Genomic DNA, 10,572 nt, shown 5'->3' on the forward strand with positions numbered 1-10,572 from the left:
CTTGGAGCCTTCAGGCATGGTACACACACACACTATGGGAGGGCCAGTTAATGTCTTTGGACTGTCGGAGGAAACCCACCAAGCACCATGCAAACTCCATGTACACACACCCTGAGGGTGGAATCGAACCCTTGATACTGAGGTGTGAGGCGACAGTGCCAACCACTACACCACTGTGCCACCTGATGTCTAGTCAGATGTAGTTTTATGTTTTCATAAAATCTAGATTTCGAATAAAAAAAAATGTTTCTCATAACAGTAGTAATAGAAGAGGATGAGGAGTTTATTTATTTATTTATTATTTAAAAATAAATTAATTTGGTCTCAATTAATAAAGTAAATTTCGACGTTTTTTAAATTTCAGAATTGCTAACAGCTAACATTTAATCCCCCCAAATTAATAAAAATAAAACCAGATTTGACCTTTACAGGACACCGTAGCTAACCCGGAAGTGTGCTTTATGATGCCAGGCGGCAGCTGTTGTTGTCAGTGTGAGGTTTCGGTTATGAACCAGTGCGTGCTGCGTTCACTGTCACCGCAATTTAAATCGTTTCAAACTCCATAAACTATGAAAAGCGCTGTAATTATTCCTAAAGGTATGTGATTTTCTGTGCTTGGTTTTGTTGACGAATCCTCAGCATATGAGTGTTTTAATATATGCCTTGTCTTTTTAAGATGCAACTAAATGGGACATTCGCCATAAAGTTTGGGATCACATGGAGAGTAAGGAGCTGGCGAGTTTCCCCCGACCTGTGCACCACAGAATCCCAAACTTCAAGGTGAATAAGGAGATTTCTGTTGTTTTGCTGTTATTATGTAGATAATTGAAGGTATCTGTGTGTATGTCTACTGAAAATTAAATTCACTACATCTTTAATTCTTTGGGAGCAAGAATGAATATTAACAATGTAACATTCAGTTTCTTCCTCTGAAACTGGAGACTCCTTCCAATAATGCTAGATCTAAAAATAGATAAATTGCTACAACTGACAGAAAAATTTACCTTATAATTTAGTTTTTTTAATTTGATTTCTGCTGAAATTATGACTTAGAATGAGTTTGTTTATACACTGATCATCCATAACATTATGACCACCTGCCTAATATTGAGTAGGTCCCCTTTTGCCCCCATAACAGCGATGCACTTTGTGTTGTTCGGACACCTTTCTATCATAACCAGCATTAACCTTTTCATAAATTTGACCCTACACTAGCGCTTCTATTCGATCAGACTATTCAGGTCAGCCTTCACTCCCAACATACATGACCCTGTCACTGGTTTACTGGTTTTCCTTACCTGGGATCACTTTTAGTGTGTCCTGACCACCACAGCCTGGGAACATCCCACAAGAGCTGCAGTTCTGGAGTTGCTCTGACCCAGTCCTTTAGCCATCACAGTTTGTCTCTTCTCAACAGTAGCTACATTTTCAGTATCTCGTTACAATGGAGGCTGGAAGTGGGTGGGATATATTAGGCAGCAGGTGAACCGTTTTTTCCTAAAGTTGATGTGTTGGAAGCGGAAATAATGAGTAAGCGTAGGGATTTGAATGACTTTAACAAGGACCAGGTTGTAATGGCTGGAGGACTGGCTCAAAGCATCTCCTGATCAATCGGTGAACTGGCGACAGGGTTATGGGTGGCCAAGGCTCATTGATGCACATTGGGAGTGAAGGCTGGCGTGTTTTCCTATCTAATAAAACTGGCTACTGTAGCTCAAATTGGAGAAAAGGTGATGCACTGTGTGTCTGTGCGTTCTGACCCATTTCTATCATGGTTATGTTGGCAAATGGGGCGACCTACTTAATATTAGGCAGGTAGTCATAATGTGTGTGTGTGTGTGTGCGTGTGTGAGATAGACTGCAGAAGCAGCTTGTGACAGGCTTCCTGTCCTGCAGGAGTTCCGGTCCAGCAGCTTTGTCAAAGTGAACCCCGATAAACCACAGGAGCGAGCTCGCTTTCACACTCTGCATGTAAGTGAATCGTCTCTTGATTGAATATTTTCTCCCTGTCTCTTCAGGGAGCTCAGGGGGCGTGCGGGAAGCTGGTGGACTTTGAGTTTTTCAGCAAATGCAGTAAGGTCAAAGTGGATCCTGATAAACCCCTGGAAGGGGCTCGATTAGCAGCACTGCAGGTGAATTTATATGTAAAAGCATTGTGGTTTCTGCACATTATGTAAGCAATAAAACACACCAGGGTGTGAAGGTGGAGAAAAACAGTCAGTGATTGAGTAGTTTGATGCCAATGTGTCACAGCTATCAGCTTGAATTTGTGTAAGTGTTTGATTTCCTGTATACCCACAGCTGTTACCATAGAAGACACGTAAAGTACCAACGGTAACACATTAATCACAGTAGAGTACAAGTGGCGTATCAATTTTAAAGATTTTTTCCCCTGTGTGCACCTTTTCTTTTACGTTTTGTAGATTTTGCTGTACTTTTTCCTCAAATGTTATTTTGACGGTGATCCGATTTTTTTTTTTTTTAAAGAAAAACCTCACCCCCATATTTTGATTCCAGGCCGGAAAAACCCTGCTGGTCCCGACTCCTCGGCTGCGAACAGGACTGTTTAACCGTATCGTTCCTCCACAACGAGCCACCAAGGAGGATCTGCGAGTCTGCTCTACATCTCGGGTAACTCGCAAACACACACACACACACACACACACACACACACACACACACACACACACACACACAAACAGAGTATGCATGTCAAGTATCTTTTTTTTTCTACAAGTTAAAATGGCATTCGCTGTTTTTTCCGTTTCAGGGTGTGAAGGAGTTCAGTGTCCCAGTGGGTTTAAACTCAAGAGTTCACGTGGACCTGGTAGTGGTCGGATCTGTGGCTGTATCTGAGAAAGGTAAACTACTGTCAAGTTCATTTTCTCATCTGGTTCTTTTCTACTTTTTTTATTCTCGTTATTTTTCTATTTTCAGGTTACAGAATTGGGAAAGGCGAAGGATTTGCAGACATGGAATATGCCATGATGGTCTCAATGGGAGCAGTGAATGAATCCACAGTGGTTGTGACTATTGTTCATGACTGCCAGGTCAGAACCTATAAATAACTTCTATTATCACAGCAGTGTTGAGTTCTTGATTCTGATTGGTTCCGAAGAATAATATTCTGTAAAAGAGTAACCATGGTTCTGGCTTTAAAGCAGATCTCAGGTTTATAGAAACCACTTGAAAACACAGCGATGTGTTTATAGCAGTTGCTGATGATCAATAAGGAGATATTTATTTAACAATTACGGAAGGAGTCTCCAGTGCCAGCGGTTTGTAAAAGCTGTAAGAAAGTGTTTTCCGACAACTTCACGACAGAGACATTCATAAGCCTGAGATTTTTATTTTTTTTTGTCTATCAGTCAGTTGCCGTTAAGAATTCAAGCGGTTAAGAATTCATTAACCAATAATGTTTGTTTTGCATCGTATTTCTTACTACAGTTTCGGTTTATCCACCAGAGGGCGCACTTTCAGTTCAGGTGGTGTGATATATCAGACCCCGTATTTTAGCTGCGTTGATTTAAAAAGGGGACAGAGAGACGAGCAGCATTTTTGACAGCCTTATTGTTTGTATTTTATTCTGTTTGTTTAAACTGTTTTTGCTTTATTGTTTAAATAAAACGTAAACCGAAAAAAATATGTCTTGTTACTATTAATAATAAATTATTAATCAGTTATTTATTGCTAACATGTCCAACTATTGCTTAGGAAGAATGTGCAACTCTGTTTACTATGAGAGTAAAATGCATGACGTGTCATTGATTAATCAGGTGAGCTTTGGCTTGGAGACTATGTCTCCAGGTGAGCGCTCTTGTTCTTACAAACATATTACAGGGACTTCCTCGCTCCCTGTGCCGGTCCCTGACAGGAAAGTTACAAACATCCTAAAGTACTAAATACGCTTTATGAGTGCGGTGTACCTATAGTATGTCATGTAACCAACAGGTTGTGGACATTCCTGAGGGACTGACCGAGAGTCACGACATCACCGTGGACTACATCCTCACGCCGAGCAGGATCATCAAGACTGAGTGTAAGATCCCCAAACCACAGGGCATCATTTGGTCAAAGGTAAATTTTAACCCCCAGACCATTTACTTTACTTTTATTTGTAATATATTTTATTAATAATATATCAATGATTGTATCTCCACAAGAAAAAACTGTCGTCCGCAAGACGAGCAAAGATTTTTAATAAATGTTGACTTAAAAAAATAAATCAATCTTGGTTTACGAGTACCGAGTATCATGTATCACGCATGCGCTTCTTGTTTTGAGGCCGAGCGTCACGTGATCACAACTGAGCCAATGGTTTTTCTCTCTCTTGTGCTGCGGAATTGTGGGTAATTGTCTCCCCTTTTATTTTGTGTCTGTATGCGTGTGTGCACAGCGCGCGCGTGTAAAGCAAAAACAAGTCTTATTAGAGAGGTTGAAAATCCATTTTCTTTTTCTCCCTGGGTCAGCATGCCGTTATGTGTGTGTGCGCGCGTGTAATGACACTGTGCCCCTTCACACACACACACACGCAATGATTCTGTCCCACACACACACACACACACATATTCTCTGCTCTACACAGAAACTCTGTCGCGATTCGTTTCAAAAGGTAAAGTTAGGTTAATTTGTTTTTTTTTATTTTTACTTTACAGCAGTGATTCTGTCAGTATGCGCTTACACAAGAGTTGTTAGCGATGTTCCTTGCAAATTTTTTGATAAAACAGTCTTTTCTTACAAGTGGCTGTGTTTAAAGCCTGTTAAAAAAAACAATAATTCCAGCAAACTTTATTTGCTGGAAAAAACTTTTTTTTTTTTTTACTGCTGGTTCATTTGGGGATTTTTTTGTCTTACAAATCTGGCAACCCCAGTCACTTGAGCTGTATATTATAAGGAGACTGTAAATCCAGTTCAAATAGATTTCTAAGGATTTTTTTTTTTTTTTTTTGCACTAATCTAGTCTAATTTGTCTCAAGCAGCTTTATTTCTTACAGGTTTTGAAGTTTTAGAAACCAGTAAAATATTTATATCAATAAAATGTCTGTACATTGGGCAGAACTCGTTCTTCATTAATATCTTTACATTTCTTACACTGGGGGCCCGAAACCAGACTCAAAAAATTCTGCCTGCCTACCTGTCTGTATCGCGCAAAACTGGCTAGACAGAAATTAGTTAAACTTTTGCGGTACTTCGATATCTGCCTGAAGTTTAACCTGCACCATGAATGAAATTAAAATGTTGAGTTACTGGGATTAGTTCATATTTTCACTTTCACTGAAATAACAGCGCTAAAGTGGTATAAGTGAATTTTATAAGTGTATAAGTGAGTCGTTTTTAGACAAAACTTTTTTTTTTTTTTTTTTTTTTTTTGTTTCTCATTTGTGATTCACTCTCCGATTACCGAACAGGGAGTGTATTTGGCTGATGATGAAAAAAACTTACAACATTTGATTTCTTTGTATTAATAAGTTAGACACAGAGTTTTTTGCCGTACAGAAAGACAGACAGACATGTAAGTGGGCTTCAGCCTGAAATACTATTTAATAATAATAATATTATTGATTACATTAAAGCTGATTAGATTATTTAGTCTTGATCAAATCATGCAGCAGTAAAAATTATGAAAGCATGGAAGAGGAAATTCTTTTGTAAAAACACAAGTATTTACAGAAAAGGCAAGCAGTTTGTGTATTCTTCAAAATCAGTGGGATATTTATAAGAAATCTGTCAATTTTAGACCATTTAATGTTTGCAAATTACATATGTATCGATTATTATTATTATTATTTTTTTTAAATTTATTTTAATCCTTACAAAGAATTCGGTACAATAGAGCAGAATTCAGTCCATGTCTGCCCTCAACTATGAGATAAATGTAATATACTGTACAGTAGTTGTTTTGTAACATGTTTAAAGAAATTTAATTATTTGTTACATTAAGTAAAAACTGTTTTATGGATCTTATTCCTCATCTTATGTTTTAGTTGTTCTGTATTCAACATGTCCTTGTTACAAAAATTTTATTTTTGCTTCAGAATCATGCTTTTTTTGACACACTGTGGTTAAAAAATTCCTTGAACTTGGTATAAATATTCTCGAATTACATGTTTACCCACCTTTCACTTTTACTTTATAACCACCTTCACCCTGTTTATCCTTTTTATGGAGCATTTTCATAAATTAGTTGTGAAACAGATTCTTTTTTCTCCATACACAAACCTTAGTGTTGGGGTGTGCAAACTTATGCACTGTACGTACGCCCAAGAAGTAATCCGACATCTCCATAACAATGTCTCTAAATTATTGTTTTTGCATCAAACAAATGTTGAAAGCGTAGCTTGTTTTTCCTCTGTTTTTGGGGCAACCGACTCAAACATATTTGTCTGTACATCCTTATAAGGCAGGTTTGCTTATGTTGTGCGGATTGGTGACCATGTTTGTTATCCGTAGTGGCTCTGAGTCACATCCAGAGTGCTGTGAAGGCCAAGTCTGATCTTCTGAAGATTTGTGGTTCTGGCTTTCCTAAGGGATTTTTTTTTTTTTTACAATGAAACGGAGTATCACTTGTCGTGTCAATATGAAGAGAATACATGCGTTGAAGATTTCCTAAATGTATGAGTTTCCTAAAATGTTCTTTTCTTTCTTCAACCTCTTATACTATTCAATGATATGCTACTATATAATGATTTGGATTTTTTTAAATTTGCAGTAACCAATGTAGAAAAATGTTTACAAACACTCTAATAATCTTATCATTATTCAATCTGGGTTGATATTAAATTACTTAGCACGCTTTATCCTTTATTTTAGATTAAAGCCAATATAAAGAATTAAGGAATCTGAAGCCAATGAGGAGATGAAGTAGATCTGTCCTGTTGGCTGTTTGTGTGGACGATTTGACTCATTGGTGATGAAGTTATTTTATTTTTATTGAATTTATTTCTTTATGTTATTAAAGTGTGCTTATAGTTAAACATTTGCTTGCACGGTGACTCAGTGTTACTTTAAGCAGCAGAAAGGTTGCATATTCGCACTTATTCTGTGTGCTTATACAGTTGCAAGCTTGCGGTTTTCACATGTGAATTATAGAATGTAGAGTGATCCTGTATTTCATGTAAGTAATGTATTTGTAAAATATGGATTCATCCGGTGGAAGGATCTCTGGTAACCCTTATAGCATTTAGTGCATTTTATCTTTACGGCCTCAAATTGAAAACATTTTTTTGGACTCAATGAACCCTTGATTACCAACTAAACCTTTAAAAGATCCCTTAAGAACCCTTTACTATGTAAATCTGGGCTAAAATTGAGGAGGACATAAATATAAGATCTCTCATCATAAAACAAATAAGGTCTGTAAGAGACATTTACTAAAATACTGCATAGCATTTTCTCCTCCAAATGTCCCAATACATCTTTTTGAGTTTCCTCTCATAAGATCTTTTTTTTTTTTTACGTTTGCAGCTAGATGCTGAAATGCTGGAGAAAATTCCCATCCTGAAAAAACTGCGAGCCTTGGAGCAGAACTCTGGAAAGGACGTCACCTTGAAAACTGGAAGTGTTAAGACAAGGCAGGAGCATAAACCTGAGCCCAAGCTCAGTCCTGATCCAAAACATGATCTGGGACTTGATCCTAAAATCCCATGTCAAGATCATACACTTGCTCATATGGGCTCAGGTCAAGAAGCTGACGTAACGCGCGAATGCTCTCAGCCTCCTGTAAACACACTTTATTTAGGCGGCCTCCCGGCTGGACTGCGTGTTAGCGTGCTGAAGGTTTTCCTGAGAGATCGGGATGCTGTACCTGTTAGGCTGACCTGGCAGGGGGCTCAGCACAGGGCTTTCCTCGAGTACGCTGACGAGCGCGCCTCCAATCAGGCCCTGGATGCTCTGCAAGGTCTCAGCATTAATGGCCACACGCTGCATGTAGAGCGAGCAAAAAGCCAAAAAAGCTTCCATAAACCTGGTGCTGTTAAAGACTCGACACAAACAAATCAAAAGGAACGTCTCAGACTGCAAGGTTTACCGCAAGCACCATCAGCGCCAGTGTCCCAGAGGAGAGGGTGGAGGAAACATCCAGGAAAGGTGACAGAGGCATGAAATTTCATTGAGATCCATGATTTGATAAAAGAATTGTTCCTGGAAACATTATCAACCTTATCATGGTTAAACAATGCTTACTAAGTATTTATGTTGTAAATAAAAAATTTCACTTTTCTGGATCTGTAATAATTGAATTTCATTGAATAAAAAAAAAAAACTAAAGGAAAAACAGGACAATAATCAATGATTATAGAATAGAAGGAAAGTGAAGACTTGAGCATGTTTTCATTGCAAGTGTAGTTTGCACCTCGGAGAGCAGAGGGTGCTAAAAATTACAGGCTGATCCTTTATTAAATCGGCACTAAGAAATAGAGTGCTGTTTTGCACTTTGAAGAATTATTACATTATTTAATCATTGCTAGTTTTTAATCAGTTTAGTTGATCTGCAACATGGTGGCCTCACAGCTCCGGAGTCTATGCTTTGATCCTGAGCTTGAGATTCTGTAGAGTTTCCACATGTTTTCCTTTCGTCTGGACGGGTTTCATCTGGGTTCTCCAGTTTCGTCCCACCTCCCGTAAACATGCCTGTTTAGCCAAGATTGTCTAAGATAAATTTCTCCTATTTAAGAATGTTTGTGTGTTTCTTTGTGTTCAATGCTGTTCCACTTGAATCCGTCTTGATTTCTTTTATCCAGGCGCTTTTACTCCAGCCTGCTGTTTGAGAAGTTTTGAGGCCTGCTTCAGTTATGCGGCCTGCGATCCTCCCTCAGGGGTTGCCATGTTCTAAAGTTCATACCAGACTGAAACATGAGCTTTCCCAGGAAATATTCTTCATTTCTGCTGATGGAGCTTTTAATTAATGATATAGGCAGTTCATCCAATTCTTTTTTTTTTTCTTTCGATGACTCTTGATTGAATTGGGCACACTGATTTTCAAAGAATGGAAAGTTTTAGCCAAGGTGAGACTTTTTACATTTTAGTTTTGACTTAAAAAAAAAAATGAATTTATGCTTCACTTGCTGTTAAGGAAAATGTTTATAGAGGTATTTATAAAGTGTTATAGAGGTATTCATGTATTTTCAAAACCAGATTGTCAAAAAGTTTGGCAGTTGAAATAATTGCTAAATAAATAGCAGTCCAAATGTATTAGATCAGGAAAGCCACGTTTGGTATTTGACGTTTTGTCTTTAATGTTAAAATCATGCAAGGAGACAATTAGAGATGACAAATAAAAGTAGCTTTACCGCCACTGCTTTAGCAGAGTGTTTCCCACATAGTTTTAGTGCAAAACAAAATTTTCTCTAAAAACCATTAAGAAGATTTTGCCCGGTTTAGTAATTATGTAATTATATATAGTAAATATGAGGAATAATAGGTTAGTACGGAAGGGTAAACCTTCCATTAGTTACAGTTTTTGCTTTGTGATTGCCAAAAAAAACCAGCTAAACTCCTGCTGTATTTCAAGCCTGATCAAACGTACAAAAAACTGTTCTTTTAGGTCAGTAAAATATATAAGCCTACTGTCCATGGTATTACTTGATACAGTATTTATTTATATTGGAATTGAGAACTTTTTAAAAATATTTAAAAAATTTGAACAAAGTAAATGTTTAATTTCTTAAATATTTAAAATTCTAGGATTCCGTATTATTTTTCTACAATTTTTCTATGTTGTCCATGTTGACTACTTTTGCACAAAAGGTCCGATTTCCCTTGTGTCTAATCACTTATAGTGAAGTTTGCGACCAGATGACACTTTATTCGATAGATTGAAGTGTGCGATCAGAACACATCAATAGTTTTAGTCTAATATGTATCATAACATCTTACACAACCATGTAGAGTCCACGGCAGCTGTGATTAAAGCAAAAAACATGTATTTGACATAGCAAATACCAAAAATCTCTACAGTCCATGTAAATATTTCTTAGAATGTACACATAAAACCCCCAGTGTTGATTTAACACTTTGAGAAATCATGAGTCTAACTGGACCTTTATACAGTAAACACAGTATGGTGTTAATGCAATGCTGGGAATTTTACTGTGTACTTTCGCCATTTCATGTTGGAAATAATGTAATTTGTAATGAAAACTTGTATTAAATTAAAAAAGAATGCAAAATAGAAGCAATTCCACTGGTGCTCTTAGCCTTTTGGACCTCACTTTATAACAGAGTGTCATATAGGGACAAAATATTTATTTGTTTGAAAAAAAAATCTCTTTTTTTTTCATTTCACAAAGTTGATGAGGAAGTATTTATTTAAGCCTACAGGCATCATGGTAAGAAAAAAAACTGCTCAGATTTTCATTTACTATTCAAATGAATCGATTCATAATGTGCTCCAGTGCTTTCCATGGTACTGAGTGAATCACACAGGAATTTGATTCTCTTCAGCTCTGTTTAACATCAGCAGCAGATTAATGTGTGGTCCGCAGGCAAGAAGGCAACATGCCCCAGCTGCCCTGGTGAGCATTAACCTATAAGGGTGTTATTCTGTCAATTTCACTCAGTAAAATAGTCTTGACA

The 10,572-nt window shown here is 37.3% G+C and overlaps 1 protein-coding gene across 4 annotated transcripts; it reads left to right on the forward strand.

The window, feature by feature from the left end:
• The first annotated feature begins 463 nt into the window (after positions 1 to 463).
• Positions 464 to 8,245, forward strand: mthfsd (methenyltetrahydrofolate synthetase domain containing). Of its 4 annotated transcripts, XM_053500579.1 has the most exons (9): positions 464 to 597; positions 677 to 780; positions 1,858 to 1,923; positions 2,019 to 2,132; positions 2,518 to 2,631; positions 2,771 to 2,861; positions 2,938 to 3,050; positions 3,952 to 4,077; positions 7,465 to 8,245. In XM_053500579.1, exons 1-9 carry the CDS (start codon positions 570 to 572, stop codon positions 8,098 to 8,100), a joined length of 1,392 nt encoding a protein of 463 aa, XP_053356554.1. In that variant the 5' UTR covers positions 464 to 569; the 3' UTR covers positions 8,101 to 8,245. The 4 variants fall into 4 exon arrangements, with proteins under 4 accessions (XP_053356554.1, XP_053356556.1, XP_053356557.1 ...); XM_053500581.1 differs by lacking the exon at positions 2,019 to 2,132 and having other exon boundaries at positions 1,858 to 1,971; XM_053500582.1 differs by lacking the exon at positions 2,019 to 2,132 and having other exon boundaries at positions 1,897 to 1,971.
• Positions 8,246 to 10,572: the final 2,327 nt, after the last annotated feature.

The sequence above is a fragment of the Clarias gariepinus genome, chromosome 7, assembly GCF_024256425.1.
Source record: "Clarias gariepinus isolate MV-2021 ecotype Netherlands chromosome 7, CGAR_prim_01v2, whole genome shotgun sequence".
Lineage (NCBI taxonomy): Eukaryota > Metazoa > Chordata > Actinopteri > Siluriformes > Clariidae > Clarias > Clarias gariepinus.

Bases quoted from the DNA above. Each gene is read 5' to 3' on its own strand.
- mthfsd (XM_053500579.1), top strand. From the start codon at position 570: ATGAAAAGCGCTGTAATTATTCCTAAAG. The intron at 1,924-2,018 runs GTGAACCCCGAT...CTGTCTCTTCAG, and splicing joins GGTCCAGCAGCTTTGTCAAA to GGAGCTCAGGGGGCGTGCGG. The intron at 2,862-2,937 runs GTAAACTACTGT...TTCTATTTTCAG, and splicing joins TGTGGCTGTATCTGAGAAAG to GTTACAGAATTGGGAAAGGC.